This window comes from Dasypus novemcinctus, chromosome 1 (genome assembly GCF_030445035.2).
Source record: "Dasypus novemcinctus isolate mDasNov1 chromosome 1, mDasNov1.1.hap2, whole genome shotgun sequence".
Classification (NCBI taxonomy): Eukaryota; Metazoa; Chordata; class Mammalia; order Cingulata; family Dasypodidae; genus Dasypus; species Dasypus novemcinctus.
In genome coordinates, this window is record NC_080673.1 from 163,702,914 (window position 1) to 163,722,109 (window position 19,196).

Consider the following 19,196-nt stretch of genomic DNA (forward strand, 5'->3'; position numbering starts at 1 on the left):
ATGGGGATAACAATGGTGCCTCCAGCATAGGGTTGTAACAAGTGTTAAAATGTTATATCTATATACTTAGCCTTTGGAACAATATCTGGTGTGTAGTACATGCTAAATCAGTGTCACCTGCTCTTTTTTAATTTTTTTTTCACCAGTTCATTGATTTGCTTATTTGTTCCTTTAATTTATGTGAATTTGCTTTTAAAACAATCCAAGATAATGTACTCTAGATTGTCATTGGTAAATTTTGCAGAATTTTACTGTCATTTCCCCCTCCTTTTCTTAAACCTCTGAGACCAGAAATGTCTTGCAGGAACTAGGAGAATTATGGCTGTAAATAAAAACAGCTATTTCCTCCCTGATGTAAAGTGTGAACTGAAAATTTTGCAAAGAATGCTGCATTATGTCGGTCCTTTGTGTCACTCAGTGTATAATTGGAAACAGGAGAAGTGTAAAATGAAGTTTCAGTATGGGAACTGTAGGTCACTCCAATTCTACAGTACAACATGGTTTTATTGTTTTGATTACAAATTCTAAAATTCCTGAACATAGTTTGAACCACAGTTGACTACAAATACAGAAACACCTTCAAAAATACCCAATATAAAAATTTAATTACCTATGCCTTTACCACCCTCTTTGTGAAATAACTGCAAAATAAATGTCCCACTTTCTCAACTTGGAACAATAGTTTTATTTCCCATGAACATAATAAAAACTATTATATAATTATATTTTAATATATATTTGTATTTACCATATAAATATATAACTTGCAGGCTCAGATATTGGCACTCAGAACAAAAGTCTTGTAGGAAGGAAATTGTATTTCCTTGTACAGGGTCAGTGTTCTGTTTCTGCACGGTTTTGGGGCTCTTGTGAAACAGAAAGCTGGCTCCATTAGGTAATAGGAAATTTTGGGGAGAAAAGTTTACTTTTTGTTACTTTTGTTGCTTTTTCCCTTTGAAGAGCTGGGAAAGCAGTTCTTGACAGAGGGAGACAAATGCACCTCCTCTGTATAGCTGAGGTGAACATAGCTTTCCTTAACACCAAAGGTTTTTTTATTATACTGGAAAGTAAACTCTTCAGTGATGGAAGGGATTCTTTTATTTGATCCATCAAGATTACCAAACCAGATGTCACCATCCCAAATTAAAATACAGCATCATAAAATCAGTTAAATTATAGAAGTCAGTCTGTGAAGTAGCAAGAGATTATAGATACTGCACTTCCTCTTCTTAGTCACTGGGAGTTAAATTTCAATAGCATTGAGTACCCATAATTTTTCAAGATTATACTCCATAACTTTTCCCTGGATTCATGTCTAAGCAATTTTGCCTAGTCAATAAATCAGGACAATGTTGTTTTTCTTAACAAGATAATATTCTGAAAATATTTTTGTGGTATGGTGATTGTGTGGTTAAAATAAAGAGTTAAGAAGGTGGGAGACAACTGAGGAATGGGTGACTTATAGCTTAGTCCCATTCCCGCCAGTAACAGATGCGTGAACTTCAAGGGAATAATTTTTTCTGGTAACATTTGTCCAGTCTCCTTTGAGGTGCTTTTGTGAGAATCAGGTAAGCAGAGTTACCTGAAATCAATTTGAAGCATATAAAGCACTGAAAATAAATGTGTTGCCATTGAACATACTTAAGTGATCTTAATAGAATGAAATAAACTCAAAATAAATATTGAGGGGCATGTTTTGTTTGTTTAATTTTACAGGGGACAAGGGAAACCCTCAGTCATCACTGCACTACCCTTGGTGACGCTCTTCGAAAAGAGAATGATTTTGCTCTTATAATAGATGGGAAAACCCTCAAGTATGCCTTAACCTTTGGAGTACGACAGTATTTTCTGGACTTAGCTTTGTCATGCAAAGCTGTCATTTGCTGCAGGTAAGTTCAACTCTCCCTGATATTGTCTCACTTCAATAAAGAGTGAGTTGATCTTAAATGCTTTTTTTTTTTCTTTTACTCTTTTTTTTTTCCTTCTTTATTTTCTTTTAAATGCTACATTCAAAAAATATGAGGTCCCCATATACCCCCCACCCCACCCATGCCACCCCTCCCACATCAACAAACTCTTCCATCATTTTGGCACATCCACTGCACCCAGTGAATACATTCAGGAGAACTGCTGCAGCACATGGACAGTGGTCCACATTGTAGTCCACACTCTCCCCCAGTCCACCCAGTGGGCCATGACAGGACACACAACGTCCAGCATCCGTCCCTGCAGCACCACCTAGGACAACTCCAAATCCTGAAAATGAAATTCTTGGTCTTTAAAGTTCCTTGAAGTTACTCTGCATATAATTTGTCTATGTTGGGCTATTTATTAAATCATTCATTCAAGACTCAAGGTTCATAAACTGAGATAGAATTTGTTAGCAGAGATTTTGAAAATCAGTCCTAACAGTTCTTAACAACTACTGGTCATATTTGAATTGCCAGTCTTACTGCTATTTTCTGTGTTTAAATTGGGTTATTTACCTGCATTTCCACCCAGGGTCATTTTTTAGGAGTTCTCTTTCTGCACTTAACCTTTGATCCTGCTGCTGTCTCTTATTTTGGGGAAAGGCATGATGGGATATTCTAACTAATTTCCAAATAGCAGAGCATTTTTTGTGAGGACTATTTATTGACTATATTGTCCTTCGCCCTCTAATAAGATAATATTGCCAATATCCTAAATTAGAACCAGGTTTGTGTTATTTTTGTAAACAGTTTAGCTCCAGTCCTTCTGGAGTTTCTTGACAGGCAGTCTTCCCCATCTCTGTCTCTAAATTGTTTTAAGTGTATCTTTCTAAAATCTAAAGTATGTGCATGACTATGCCCACTTTCTTCTTCCCTTCTGGTTACCACAAAACTAAGGAATTTCCTCTTGCCATCCATTTATTGAATCTTACCAGCTCTTCAGACTAGATCCAGATTAGCAATTTCTCAAAATGCTTTCTCATCTGAGGAGATGAATTTTATCAGGGCTTCTGAAGAACTATCCTGAACCTAAGAAAAGTATTTTAAAAACAATTCTATTTGCTTTTATTATTTTCTTTTAAAAAATACTAATAAAGGGATGTTAGGCTTTTTAAATCTTTCTTAGGCCTTATTCACTTATCCTGTATATAAAGTTTTCTTTAGATTTATAAGCCACACCTTATAGATATTTTCTAAATTTGAATCGGAATATACTTTTTCTAATAAAACTTATATCATGCGCAAGAAGTATCCTTTGTAAGCATCATTTCATCCTACAGAATTATATCTGAGTCAGAAAATTAAAATTATTATTCCCATGAATCTAATTATTTTAGTCATTTAATTACTTTTTTCTTCCCCATGGCATGTTCTAAGAACTAATCTCACTATAAAGCTCTTGGCCACTATATTGAACAGATGTGCAATGTCAATAATTTTGGGGGACTAAATCACATCCCTCACAAAAGGCATGCTCAGATACCAACTGCTGGTCCTGTGGGTGTGAGTCCATTTGTAAATAGGACCTTTGAAGATGTTATTAGGTGAAGAGTGACCAAACTGAAGGAGGATGGGCCTCAGTCCAATGTGACTGAAGTCCTTAGAAGCAAAGGAAGTTTTGGACACAGAGATAGAAGTCACAAGGAGCACCCAGAAGCTGGGAGTCAGTGAAACCTGGAAGAGAAAGGAAAAGGTGCCACCATATACCTTGCCACATGACAAAACCAAGAAAACAAAGATTGCTGGCCAGCCAAAACCAGGAAGAAGCAACACTGCTAGCCTCCTGTGGCAGTTTGATATTGTTTATGAATAGGTATTGGGTTATGTTTGTAAACTGATTTGTCACTCTGGGCATATTAGATTATATTGGATTCAGAGGTTTCACTTCGACTTGATTAAATAATGCACGGGTCTTTGATGGAGCCACATCAGTAAAATGTCGAGTTCTGCCTCCGTGGGGGGCAAGGACTCACAGAGAAACCACAGCACAGAGAAGGAAGTTTCAGAGTTTTGAGCTACAGCCTGGAAGTAAGCACACAGAGGAGCAGATAAGAGAGGAAGGAGAGAAGTCTCCATAAACACAAGCAGAGGCCTCAGGAAGAGAGACTAGCTGTTCGTCTGATAGTTTACAGCTGGCCTTGTGGAGAGAGCAGAGCAGCTGAGCCGAGAGAGAAATGAGCCCTGGGAAGAGAGAACCCAGGAAGCCTGAACCCTGGCAGATGTCAGCAGCCATCTTGCTGCAGTACGTGGCAACAGACTTTGGTGAGGAAAGTAACTTATGCTTTATGGCCTAGTAACTGTAAGCTTCTACCCCAAATAAATACCCTTTATAAAAGCCAAATGATTTCTGGTACTTTGCATCAGCACCCCTTTTGGCTGACAAACATACCGCCAAAACCGTAAGCCAATAAATTCCTGTTTAGCCAATCCATCAAATGTTATGTGTTTTAGCAGCCAGGAAACTGAAGCAGTAATAATCAAGCTTTTTGCTTAAACCTAATAAAGAGTTGGGAATTATTTAATCTTGACTATCTCATTTGCACTTCGTTATCCTTATGCCTTTTAAAATCTGCTTTTACCGTGACTTTTCAGGGTTCCTTGTTAAACTCTTGACAGTTTTTGTTTATTTATCTTTTGTTTTGTGCTCACTGTCTGCTTTGTGTCCATCCACTGAGTTTTCTTCTATGTCTGCTTATCTTCTCTTTAGGCAGCACCAGGAACCAATCCTGGGACCTTCCAGAGTGGGAGAGAGGTGCTCAATCTCTTGCGCCACCTCAGCTCCTTGGTCTGCTGCATCTCTTATTGTTTTTCCTCTGTGTCTCTTTTTGTTACATCATCTTGCTGCATCAGCTTTCCACACTGGCCAGTGCTCTGTGCAGGCCAGCTTCCCGTATGGGCCAGCACTCTGCGTGAACCAGCCCTCCACTCAAGCCAGCTCACTGCACGGGCCAGCTTGCCTTCACCAGGAGGCCCTGGGAATTGAACCCTGTACCTCCTATATGGTAGATGGGAGCCCAATCACTGGAGCTACATTCGCTTCCCATCGATAGCGTCTTAGTAATGTTCAGCTCAGACTCTAACTAATCAGGAAAATTTTGTGCCAGATTTGCTTTCTTTGTCACTTTCACTAATAGGGATCAACAAAAGATTGCTCAAATGCACGTAAGTAGCATGACTGTTACCTCATCTTTAGAAACAGAACACTGAACTATTTAAATAAAATGACCAGTGCAGTTCACTTGGCATCTGTTGTGTGCCTACTGTGTGCTGAGCATGGATGCTTTGCATACAAAAGTGAATGAAGACTTTCTACCCTCCCCCCCAATGTATCTTTCTTGTGTTAAATAGAATCATAATTTGGTTTGAAAGATGTGGGAGGCCCATTTTCAGTTATCGCAGCTGAGTCTCATTCTTAGAGCATTGCTTAACACAGTACCTCCTACCATTCTTCAAAAAGTTGAACCACAAAATTAAACAATAGCAGCCGGTAAGAAAAACTAGAAAGCAGAGTCAAGGGAGAAAAAGTATGTCCTGTGCTTGTGAAACTCTCCCCAAGATCCTTGTTCTGGATACTCACAAGTCACATGGCACTCAGGCTCCTCCAGGCCCCAGACCCCTGGGAGGGACTCACTCTGCTGTGCACGTGCAGCTCAGCTCTGCAACTGAGCTTATAAAGATGTGTGTGGCCCCCTCCTCCCTTGGCCCTGTTTTATGCATGCTTGAGGACCGCAAAGGCCCCTGTGCAGACACTGAGTTTTATTTAGAGTTCTAGGGTGTGTGTGTGTGTGTGTGTGTGTGTGTTTAAGGAAAATGTCACTCCTCAGCTTTTTTCTTCTAATCGCCTTCATACTCTCTTTTCCAAAAGGATTGTGATTCAGCTTCCAGACTGGCTTTGAGAATCGGTCTAAGCCCATAATTGCATCAGTGCCACTGCTGGATTTATGTCTGTGCACCTTCTTGGCACCTAAAGCATTGGCCTGGTGCCTCTTGGCATTTAAACTATTGGCACAAATGATCTTCTTGTCATTTGCTTTCTAACCTCAAAGTTTAATTCCTACAATAATTCTCTGACCACTGGATAGGAATTGGTAAGTGACTCTGTGTATCATGCTATACAGTTAAACGAAAGCACTACTCCACATTTCTCAGGTGACTACAATCTTCCAGATACTCTATTTTACCCCATTATAAGACAGATGGCTCCAGATAAATACTAAATATTATTTCAAAACACAGTGTGATACTGTTGCCCAAATTCGTTTGTGTTTATTCTGGCTTTATGGGTTTCCTCGTCATATTTAAACTATATTCCCATCTAATTCTAGTCCATCCTCAGGTGAAGATAATTCAGAATTCAATCCTCCTCTGCAGTCTTCTCATATCTATAGCTAGAGTAGAAGTGGAGAGAAAAGCCTTCCCCTAATAGGTGATGAGGCTCTCAATATTAGTTCCATCTTCTGGATTACATCAACCACTTTCTTCCCCTGCATTATCAACGTCAACAGCAGAATGCAGTTTTAGTTTGCCTAATAGAGTTACAAAGATGAGATTTTTCCCTAAAGAGTCTGCAGTTGAATTGAAAGAAACTGTTGTTCTCAGTTGGTACACATTATATCTTTCACTCAGCACCATTTTTCAAAAGGAATATTCAAACAGAACTAATCCCCCCCCCCCCCCCCCCCCGCCCCATCTCATTCAGGGCATTGGAGTCCTGGTTTTGTTTTACAAAGCAAAGGTTACATGTTATGCCTCAAGTAATTTTTTAAGTATGTAAAACCAAAAAGTATAATAAAATTGGTTTTCATCTGTCTAACAAGTACTGTGTTTTCATAGACACTCCATAGCTCTTTATGTTTTTGCCATGGTGTACATTGACCTGTGTGGCCCAACCAGGTCAAAGGAAACATGCATCTAGGTTTTGAGGTCATTTCTGATAGATTTTCCTGGTTATAGACATAAACTACTTTCTTGCATTCCTTCTTCCCTTCTGTTCCCTCGCACAGGCACACTGATTCCTGTTTGGGGCTCTCACAGATACGTTTGAAGAACAAGAAAAAGCTTCAAACCTTTTCCAGGAAAAATACACATATACACCCATACACGTTCAAAATTACATGTACCACTTTAGTGGTTTCATAGGTTCCCCAAAACTCCTTTGGATATCAGGTTAGGAGTGGGGGCGGAAGCTTGCTCTGAAACTCATATGGAAGTTTTGTGTACACAGCAAAAATCAAGAGCTATCTTGGGGAGTAATTGTACCATATAAATCATCCCTGACCTCAATTACAGATGCTTTATGCCCTAAGCTCTTGCAGCTTATATAATTGGTATAAAGACATTTGGGGATTCATGAAGTTCTTGTTCTAGCTCTACCCCTACAGTCCTTTAGATACTTAATGAAATCTCTGTGGTTTTGATTTTGCAAAGTATAAGATAGATTGGAAGATAGCAGTGATTCAAATCCTGCAGGGAGCCTGGATATATGAAGCAGCTAAGAGAAGAGCGGTTCTGGCATGGGAAGTTGGGAAATACGCACACGCACACACAGATGCATCACCCTGCCTGGGTTATCTGCTTCTAACTCAAAACCGTCTGGGTTAGCAGATCTCTCCTATCCTATCAGTTCTTGTATGAACCTTACTTCTGTTGGCCACTCATGCTGAAAATAGTCTTTGGACTGCTTGGATCAGCTTAATTTGAGGAAGCATCTGTTCTGCCTCTCTTAATATTCCCTCAAGAAGAGAGTGGGAATGTTGCAGTGAAGTATTGCTATGTGTTAAGTAGCATGTGGTTTCTAAGGTCCTAGTCAGTTCACATAGCCCAGCCTTTCAAAGAATTTTACATTTTTTTCTGTAGTTGTCAGGTTAGTTTAAACATATTTTGAAACTTATGTTCTGTGACAGTTGGTTGAAAATTGGCTTAGAGCCTCCAGCTTTTAGACTGTCTAGTAATCACCGTTCTCCTACATAATTTATGTACTCATGTCTTCTTAAAAGCAGAAGTCAAACTGAAGTAAGAATTTTTCCTTACTTGCAACATTTCTAATCAAAGTTTAACCCTCTTTTAGGGCATTTCCCCCATAGTGTATTTTGAAAAACACTTGACTTCAGTGAGTCTTGTCATTTGGGAGTGACATTCCAGGCAAAACCTTTCACCTTAGCCCAATTGAGGGGTCCTCCAGGAAGAAATCTAAAGGGACACTTTGAATACTTTGAATCATATCATGAGTACATTAAATAAAGGGTCAAGGCAGATCTACGTTTTTAAACTTTTGGGACTGTCTTTAAGAATGTCTCTAATAAATATTCTACATTAAAGGGTAGTCAGAAACACAAATGAAGCTAATAAATGCTCAACAGACATTCCTTTAAAGAAAAAAAAAAAATGTAAGCACCAGTGGATGCCAAGCAGATGTTTGGCTTTGAGAAGTCTTACAAACTGTGAATGAATGTTGGCCCTATATTTGCATCGAAGAAAATATGAATAAATTTTGGGAATGTTGAAAGATTATTTCTTCTATACGTGTATGGCTAAAAGGGGACATACCTAATAAGTTTTATAACTTCATAAAATGCCCATATTTTGCCGTAATATAATAATTAACTGCTTAGCCCTGTTGATCTCATTTGCTATTCCAGCTCTACTGAATAATGTTAAAGGAATTGCATGGCTTTATTACAGCCTAGTAGCTAATTATAACGTATACCACCAGCAAAGTCCAAATTTGACTATAGAGCTCTAAAAATACGTGAGGAATCTAAATGTCATAGAATTCCATTGTAACTCATAGTCTTAGAAATGACTTAAATTAGATAAACCACCATCATCACCACCTCCACTCTCAACAGTACCCCCCACATACACACACACACAAATCACATTGGTAGATTAAATAATTCTGAAAGGAGTTAGCCTGTACTGGGAAATAAAAGTAAATCATAAGTATACAGCCAGGTGAATTATCACAAAGGAGTATTCCCATATATCCAACCCCTAAACCTGACCATCACCCCAGAAGCCTCCTTGTGTTCCCTTTGGTTAGTATTCCCCAAGGGTCGCTGCTTTCTTTCTTTCCATCACCATCCCTCTTACACTGTATCTTTTTTACATTAGTCATTTTTTTCTAACCTGTAGAGATTGCAAACTCCTGATTCTGACCTCTAAAATATCTCTGTTTTATATTTTACTAACTTTGAACAAGCATAGCTTCTGTAACTTCATCCAAATTCTTGATTCTTTCTCGTCCAGCAGTTTTAAGTACAAAGCTCTACAGAATTCTACAGAATTCCACTAAAGTCTTCACTACAGCTTTACATAAATAAGTGCTCTAGTATATTCTTCAGTCAAAATCAAATCTGCCTAAGAGATGGATTCTGTTCTTCCTTAGTACTACTGTATCAGAGTGAAAGTACCTCATCTTCTGATTTGCTAAGGTCATTGCTATATGGAACCTACCACATTTCTCTGATCCGGTAATCTAATGACGTTATTGAAAAAGAAAAGGAAGCAGAACTAGTTTATCATAACTGGCTTTCCTTGACCAGTGATGGTTTCTAGTAATTACCTTCTTTTTAAATCAGCATGTCCAAACCATCCCCACATAGTGCAAGTTAAAGATGCTATGTTAACTCTTCCAAGTTAAAGAGCCAGGGTGTAGTTCCAGGGGTCAAGACCAGGTAGGGCAGTAGGAATTGGAGCAGAGAAAAGAGAAGCAGCATCCTCAGGGAAAGATGGTCTTGGAAACCAAAAGGCACATCATGAAGGGAACAGTCAGAGACTGGAAATAGACACAAAACGAAGAATCTGTAAATTGAGGCATAACAAAGGAGGTAGTTTGAGTAACATTCCTTAGAGGAAAGGAGTATTTTATAGAACATGGGGTTGAAAATTTTTTTCTGTAAAGAGCCAGTTAATATTTTAAGTTTTGCAGGCCATACGAATTCTGTCCCAACTACTCAACTTTGCCATTACAGCATGAAAGCAGCTCTAGACAATTATAAATGAAGGGTATGCCAATGTTCCAAAAAGACTTCATGTACAAAAACAAGATTGTGGCCTGAATTTGACCTGTCGGCCATGGTCTGTTGAACCCTGTTAGTGTACAGTTAGGAGTAAACATGGAGGAGTCAATTCTGACAGTACTTTCTGAGAATATTGGAGGCGTTCATCCCAAACTCCTAGTCTGTAATTTCCAGATCCTTCCTTTTCTCCTCTTGGAAACTGAGATTCATTTTCCTTGGTTCATCAAAGGTGGTTGATATTCTTTCTGTGGTGACAGTTGCACAGTCTGATGGTCCCCTTAAATTTCCGTGGGCCCTTGGATCAAAATAAACCCTTAAAATACTAGTATTTCGAGGTCAAGTTGTTTTAAAATGAGGTGTCAATAATAGCAAGAGGGATAGAGGAACCCAGGACCATGACCATATGACCCTGTTTAGATACCAGGATGCCTTTCCTCTGTTGCGTGGGGAAACATCAGCAAAGGAACCAAGCAGGAAGATATGCAAGCTGGCCTTCTAACTAGGCTGGAAGCATCCTGGCCTTGAAGCTCCTCTTTGATATTTATTTTAGTTTTTGACCTTTATCCACAGTCCTGTTCTCGTCAATCCACCTTAGAAAAACATTCCCATATATTTAATTTGTTCACATCTACCTGCCAGACTTTATTGGCATATATGTGTATCTATGACAAATATATAATTTTATTATGTGTGTGTTATATTGAGGGATAGGTAAACATCCATAATACTATTTCAGTATAAAATGGTTCTGATTTTTATTTTCCTATGGGTTTGAGACCTATCCATGTTATCATGTCTATAAGAAGTTTATTTCTTCTGACTGCTGCTCAGTAGTGTACTGTAAATATACATATATTGATTGATATATATATCAATTTATCTATCTGTTCCCATAGTAATTGCCATCTAGTTTGGCTCTTATTCTTTGCCATTACAAACAATACTGTAATGAATATCCTCCCTGTATGCCCATGTAAGTTTTTCTAGGATATACCCAATAATGGCAGTGCTTGGCATGTGTGAATACTCTGCCAGATTGCTCCAAAACCGCTACTCTAGTGTGTATTCCCATGATCCATGCAGGAAGGTGGCTGTATCCCTACTTTTTCACCAACATTTGACATTCCTGAATTTGTAACTTTGCCAATTTGATGATTATAAAATGGCACCTCACTCTTTTGATTTTCATTTCACTGCTTACTTGGGAATTTAGGCATATCTTCATATAACTTTTTACCTCTAAATTTCTGCTTTTGAAATTCATTCATCTGTTCACTCATTCTTTTAACAAATTTGTTTTGAACACCCACTAGGAAGTAGATACTTTTATAGGTGCTAAAAATAGAGCAATGAACACAGGAAAAAGTAATTCCTGCCTTCACATTGCAGCTGTTCTACAAAAAAAAAATAAATACACACACACATATAGTCAAAAGGTAATACTTTCTCTCCATGGTAATAATTGCTGTGAAGAAATATAATACATGGAAGAGGGTCAGAGATGCAGGACTTTTAGTTGGGTTTCCTGCCTTTTTTCCTCCTTAAGTACAGGAATCCTTTGTACTGGATAGCTAGTCGTCGTTGATTATAGATGTAGAAAACAGTGTCTAGTAAGGTTCCCTTCTTAATTCTGCCAGTGTTCTTTCTTGAACACAAATCATTTCTTTTTACATAGTCAGATTCCATTTATTTTCCCTTTATGGTTTGTGCTTTTGGGATTTTACTTAAGAATCCCAACTCACAGAGAGATTCTCCTACATTTTCTTCTGTTAACTTTACAATTCTGTGTTTTCCGTATGGACTTGTGTTTTTCGTTTTGTTTTGTTTTGGGGGTTTTTTTGTTTGTATATGGTAGGATGGAGAGAGAATCCAGTGTTACTCACTTCTTCATATTGAGCATATTCTCCCAACACTGCTCACTGAATAAGCCACCCTTTCCTTTCTGTTTGTGATGCTCTGTGGTGTAATGCTTAGGCTGTGGGAACCAGACTTCCCGGAGTCCAAGCCCAGGCTCCACCTCTTAGTAGCTGAGTGTTTTTGGACAAGTTACTTATCTTGCTTCAATTTTTTCATCTTCGAAATGGAGATTAAAAAATAGCAACTGCTGTTATGGAGTTGTGAATAATAAATGAGTTAATACATATACACAAAGCATGTTAGCTATTAAAATTTTTTTGCTCTTAAAAATGTTATCTCATTGTCTTCTATATTGCCCAATTGATTACTTCTGGTAAGAGGAATGTAATCATTTGTAAGATCCCTCTCTAACCTTTTACGTGTCTTAAAATCTGTTTTATATGTAACTAAAATTGCTACCCTGGCTTTCCTCTGTTTCATGGATACCCTTTCTTTTTTCCTAGACCCTTATCTTCAGTCCTTTGTATACTATAGTGGTTAAGAATGCTGCATCTGAATCCACATAGCTTAGGGTTGAATCCTGGCTTCACCACATACTTGCTATGTTCTCTGTGCCTCATTTATAAAATGGCAACTTATGTCATGGGGTTCTTCTGAGAACTGAATGAGTTAAAATAAGTAAAGGCCTTAGAATGTAGTAAGCACAAATAGAGTTATCTAATATTTGCTACTACTATAATATTTCTCTTAGATACCATTTTGCGTATGTTTTTGTTTTAATCAAACCCAAGGATATCTTGTTTCTCAATCAATGAATTTCTCTCATTTATATTTATTAAAAGTATTGCTATATTAGGCCTTATTTCCGTGATCTTATATTTGTGTTTTCCATTTATTATGTTTTGTTCCTTTTTTTCCTCTTACTTTACATTGTCTAGATCAAATTTCCTTCTGCTGGCTTGAAAGTTTTACACTCTACATTTATTCTGTTATTATTTCTAAAGTTTTGATAAGCACACTTGTGCTTGTTTTTCTCTTTAAATATCTTTATGTATTAGTGTATACATATACTCCTAAATAAATAGATAAAAACTGAGGATATTTAGGTATTTTTGTATGTATTCAGTGACAGTCTAATTTTGTTTTTTGGAAGTAATGTGCTTTTTCTCTAGAAGCTTTTAGAAAATTTCCTTAATCTTAATTTAACCATAATGTATGTAATTGTATGTGTCTTTTTTTTAATCTATCTTTTTGGCAATCTATTGAGACCTTTCAATCTAAGGACATATGTCTTCTTTAATTCCAGAAAATTATTAATCATTATTTTTTGTTTTATTTTTCCTTTTATTCTCACCTAGAACTCACATTATGTATGTGTAGTCAGGTCCAACCTCCATTTGTTTTCATTTTTCTTTCAATCTTTCGTGTACTTTCTTGTTAACTTCTAGGGCAGTTTCATGATTTCAGCTTTCAGGTGTCTTAATATGCTCTTTGGTTCTATCATTTTACTACTCAACTCATCTTTGGAGTCTTTATAACCACTTATAGGGAAGCAGACTTGGCCCAGTGGTTAGGGTGTCCATCTACCACAGGGGAGGTCCGCGGTTCACACCCCGGGCCTCCTTGACCCATGTGAAGCTGGCCCATGCGCAGTGCTGACCTGCACAAGGAGTGCACCTCGTAAGGAGAGCCGCCCAGCGTGAAAGAAAGTGCATCCTGCCCAGAAATGGTGCCACACACACAGAGAGCTGACACAACAAGAAGATGCAACAAAAAGAAGCATAGATTCCCGTGCTGCTGACAACAACAGAAGCGGACAAAGAAGAACACACAGAGAATAGACAACTGGGGTGGGCCGACTGGGGGGGAATAAAAAAAATAAATAACCAGTTATATTTTTAATATGGCTTTCTTCCAATGGTACTTCATCATAACTTCTTGTTCCAGTTTTATGTTTTTAATATCCAATGATATTTATCATGCTTATTTTAAATCTTTGTTCTGTCTGTCCTTATAAATTCTGCTTTCTCTTATACATTGTCATAGTCCTAAGTGCTCATGATTTTCTCCTGTCTTAAAAGTTTTCCCTAAGAGACAATTTTTCCCATTCACCTAATAGGCAGTAATTCCCCTTTGGGGGAGGGGTGAAAGCCTAGGTTCTAGCTTGAAGTAAATTTGGAGGCAGGGCTCCATCTGAGCTCAGTGAATCTATTTCCCTCTAGTTCCTTTATCCCAAGCACTGCCCTTCTTCAAGGTGGATGCATTTGATGGACTTGCTGGGGTAGAATAACGTTCAGGATCTGTCAACACACCCTTACTGTTGGCGCCTGTCCTCTTGCTTTAAGTTAACTAGAAAGCCCTGGGGTCTTAGCTTTAGGAACACTGAGGATGTATTTCCGCGATTGGGGCTTTTTGTTTTGTTTTTCAGCTTTTTATTTTGGGGATGTTGAGTTTACACAAGTTCTAAACCCAAGCTAAAGTTTACAGTTGCAGTGAGGGATGAGTGCCTTAGTCCCATCTAGCCTGTTCTCACCTCCCTCACACTAGTCATCGGGGGCTCACAGAGGGCACTGTGGGGAGGAAACTGGTAGCACTGGATGCTTTGCCCACCTTTCTATTCACCTGCAGCCCCTGGACCATCACCCCCTCCATGCTACTTACCTTCTAACAAGCGCCCTCAAATTTTAGTTTCCCATAGTTTGCTCAGAGATTTTATATTAGTTGCTAACTGTGACCCTGAAATTTATCAACCTCTTCTCTTTTTCCTCCTGGTACCTTCAGAATTGTATTGCAATTCTTGTCGGTAACTGTGCTACCAGTTGTTCCATCTTCTACTAGGTATTTCTAAGATAAAATAAGGCTCCTTGGAAAAACTTAGGAGAAAGATTGTCTGCATAAGAGAAAATTCCCCCAAAAAAGGGTAGGGGAGGAAGACAGCTCATTTCCTTTCAGCCTAAAGAGATTCCAGCCCTTCCTTACCTATCCAAGCTCATGGGCAAAGGGAAGAAAGCTAGAGTTCATTTGCTTTCCAACCAAATACTGAGAACCAGAAAAGTTGGAGGTCATAGGTCTTATACTCTGAGAGCAGAATCATGAAAGTACAGAGCAAGAAGGGGAAAGGCCTCTAGGCATACTTAGTAGAGACGTTTCCCAGTAGGGAACACACCAGTCCCAAAGGCAACACTACCCAGAAAAAAGAGGTAGGTGGCTCTTGACCCATATAGGAGCACTTCCTGTCCCTTTCTCTCTACCACTTCTTTCTCGTTAGAACCAGACACCGTAGAGAGAATGCTGTCAAATAGGCTTTTAATATTTAACCCTGAGATAGTTGCTAATAAAGATCCTTAAATTACTAAGTCTTAGGGGCAGCAGGAAGGCCCTGAGGCTTTCTGCTTTCTTCTACTTAAATTCTTCCATAGAAATTTCATTCCATGCTAAGGATCAATAAATACTCGAGGAATGAATGACACCCAATTGCGCATCTCCAACTCAGTTTTTCTTTGAGCTCTTTCCCAACTTTTCAGTCAGCCTATTTAATGATTCCACTAGGATGTCCCATTATTTGAACCTCAGAATATCTAGAATTTACCTGGCAACTTTCCTCTGTAAATCTTCCTCCTGCCTTTTCTAGTAATGTTTAGACCATCTTTCTCTCAGTCACCCAAATCTGAAACTTTAGGGTGATCTTTGAATTCCCTTCCATTCAAGTCTCCCCCCACCCCACCTACATATGTCCATTCTTTTTCATTTTCATTGCCTTCATGCTAGGTAAGTTTAAGCTATATAATAAACTTAACACTAATTGAGCAATCCAAATCAATATCACCATGTTCTTTTTTGACTCAAAGCCTTTAACATTGCCTATTGCTTAGATTAGCTGTGATGTAGAAACTTTATTATTGTGACATGCAGAAGCACTCTGTCTTCTGGCTCAAATCTTCTCTGAATAAGTCCACTTTCCCTTGAAGAAGTGGTCTCTTCCCTTCTACCCCTAATAATTTTTCACCTATGATTCCCACCCATGTAAGAAAGTTTTGGAGAATCTAATATCCTTCATAGTGTATTCCTGTTCTCTAGGTACAGAGCAGATTAAGCAGACTTTGCATCCTAACAGTGAACAATTAAAAATGAATGAGTTGGCCAGACGTCTTCTTGGAGAGTCTCGGTGGTTTCCTGCTTCAACAGTGCTTGAATGAAACCTGATGCTTGCCCTGGTCAGCCACTTGGGGCAACTTGCTGCCACCACTCCAGCACTGCACAGCCAACACCACCACCTCTCCTCAGTTGCCCACCATGACAACCACATCCCCGTCAGATGCACCAGAACTACAACTAGGACTCAGAGGCCACCATCAGTTGCCAGACCAGCTGGAGCTATATACCTACCTGTCAATGTCTTACTGCTTTGACCATGATGATGGCTTTGAAGAACTTTGCCAAACTTTCACCACCAGTCTCATGAGGAGAGGGAACATGCTGAGAAACTTAGGAAGCTGCAGAACCAAGAAAGTGGCCGAATCTTCATTCAGGACATCAAGAAACCAGAACAGGTCAGCTGGGAGAGGAGGCTGAATGCAGTGGAGTATGTTACACTTGAGAAAAAGGATGAATCAGTCATTGGAACTGCACAAATTGGCCACTGACAGAAACGATCCCTACCTGTGTGACTTCATTGAGACCCATTACTGAATGAGCAGATGAAATCCATCATAAAATTGGGTGACTGTGTAACCAACTTGCTCAAGCACACTCTGGGAGACAGTGATGATGAATGCTAATCTTATGCCGGCTTCCCCAAAGCCACAGGTGACTTTGTGGTCTCCATGGCAGTGCGTGCGTGTTGGGTTTACCTTTACCCTTTCTATAAGTTGTATCAATATCTACCAAGTTCTTTCAGCTTCACCATTCCTTCAAATAAAGTAATTTGGTACCCAAAATTTTAAAATTTAAAAGAAAAGAATGACTTGCAGTGTTAGTATCACAGGATGATGATATGAATATCTCTCTCTTATAAAATTTTCCATTCTCAGTTCCTCTAACAATTTTATATCTGTGTGCCAGGTTTACAGTGATAGTAGGTTCAAGATAATTTGATGATATTTTTTTAAAAAAGAAAATGAAACTAGCATTGTGAGCAAGCTATGTTCTCTGGTGTAAAAACTATAATAAAAAGTTTCTACTAGGAGTAGTTTTGTATCTAACATATATTACAAAAAAGGAATCTTTTTTTAACTTTTTATTTCACTTTTTGATACATGCACATCCTACAAAGATGTGTAACCTTTGGATGAAGCTTCAGATTACATAAATATTACATTGAAAATATAGGGGATTCCCATATACCCCTCTCTCACTCTCCCAAAGGGAATAGTTTTAAAAGTTTGTTTCTTTTTTCATCCTGTGGAAAGACTGTGTATTTTCTTTGTATTAGACTCAATCTGTATATTGTAAGTTTTCTTTGATGCTCGTGACTATACAGTATAGCAATAGATACTGGTTTTAGAGGCTAGAAAAGCACTCATTCATCAGTCATTTGAATAGCAGTTTTCTTACCTAGAAGTAGTTGAATGTATTGTTATGTACCATACAGTAAGTATCATTTTGGGAAATTTCTGTATAAGCTACAGTTTTCATTCCAGTAATAAATGGATAGTAAGTTTCTAGAAGAGTTATATTTTTGTAATTTTCATACATGTAACCCAGATTTTTTGCCATATTTTAATTCCTTCTTAACCTAAACCTTTATAAATGAACCTAACATATTTTAGTTCAAAAAACACTCAAGGAAGATCTCAACAGTTAGGTTTTTCTTGCTTTTCATAATTTCTTTTATTGGTCAGCAGAATGTGACTCAATGAGGAATAGACTTATAACGAGAAAACTAAGGAAGTTTACTGTGAAGGAAAGTACAACAGATTCTCCCACAAACAATCCTGTAGTCACAGGGGCAGAATCAAGCTTTGCCAATATAAGTGCTTGGTCATTATATGAAACACTTTCAGATAATTAAGAAGTACTACATCCGTCCATTTTGTTTTTAAAATTTTCCTAGATATGCCTTCTAAACGCAAATACTCTAATATTTCAATTTACAGTATGTGTCTTTGAGAAAATACTGTATTATCAGTATAATTTTTCAGGTGTCTTTTAAAAATTTTTTAAGTTAATACTCCAAAACACAATCTCATTGTATAAATTATTTTACTCAATTTGGCTACCTATAAAAAGTACCTTAAAATATTCTTCATTGTGTCTGTATATATACATGCACATATATCTTTGTCCATAGTCCATCCAAAACAGTGGCTCATTTAGTTAATTCCATTAAAAGAGTACTTATGTAAGATGGGCTACCATATATATTTCTTCACCCAAGTGGTAAAAATTTCCAGTGCTGTAATCTCAGTTTCACAGAGCAGTGAGAGTTACTACATAGCAAATATGAAAAATAATGAATAACATGTGCAGAAAGTACAGCCAAAATAATATCTGAAAAGCGTATTGGACTCGGTGCACTTCCAGGTTGTATTGCAAAAGACCACCCCTGTTTGTGGAGCCATGGGGAAGAAAACTGGACCTTTATAGTACACACAGGATAAATAGTCTTTTTCCATAGAGGCTCTTACTCCTCCCAAGAAGAAAGAGCAACAGTGGAAGAAAAGAGAACTGTGAATACTTTAAGCTATGATGCAGACCCTTGGGTGGTAAAAAAAATGTCTGGGAGAGGAGAGAGAGAAAGCTTTTATGATTCAGAATTATACATTGGGTCATTTATTGGTGTTCATAAAATTTAAATTTTAGATAGTCTCAGCCATGAATATGTTGTTTTTGAAAGACATTTGGAAGAATTTTAACTTGTGTGGTAAGGTTTTTTCTAGATTGTTACGAAAATTGTACAAATGTAGACACGTACAAAAGTAAAGAAAGTAAATAAACCCTAATGAGTGAAATGAGTAACTTTTAAGAGGTAGAAACAGCAGTGAAAAGAATATAGTCTGGAGAATTTTGAATATGAAGTTAAAGAAATTGAATATGTGCTATTTCTCATTCCTGAAGTGAGAGCCCGCCTATCTTTGTCAAGGGCAAGTTAAATTCTAACTCATCGGGGAACCCTCTTTCAGCCCATGCTGATTTCTACATTCTCTGAAATCACTTAATATTGGCAATTTTATCCAACTGCTTTGTGTTTCAGTTTTTATTTAATGTCTTATAATTCTGTTTTGCTAAATTGTAAACTTCTGGTAGCAAGGAACAATTTTTTAAATGGAGGCTTTAGAAACAGGAGACCTTTTTTACTGGATTCAGCTTGCCTAACCTGATGAGCCTTAAACCCATTCCTGCTGTAAGA

General features: G+C 38.0%; 1 protein-coding gene across 7 annotated transcripts in view; it reads left to right on the top strand.

Moving 5' to 3' along the window:
- Positions 1-19,196, top strand: part of ATP8A1 (ATPase phospholipid transporting 8A1) — a 244,887-nt gene that overhangs the window by 164,834 nt on the left and 60,857 nt on the right. For all 7 annotated transcript variants that reach the window (XM_004448742.3, XM_023592370.2, XM_058299208.1 and 4 more), the window contains one exon: positions 1,717-1,889. In XM_004448742.3, coding sequence (XP_004448799.1) covers positions 1,717-1,889 — 173 coding nt within the window. The remainder of the gene's footprint in view (positions 1-1,716; positions 1,890-19,196) is intronic.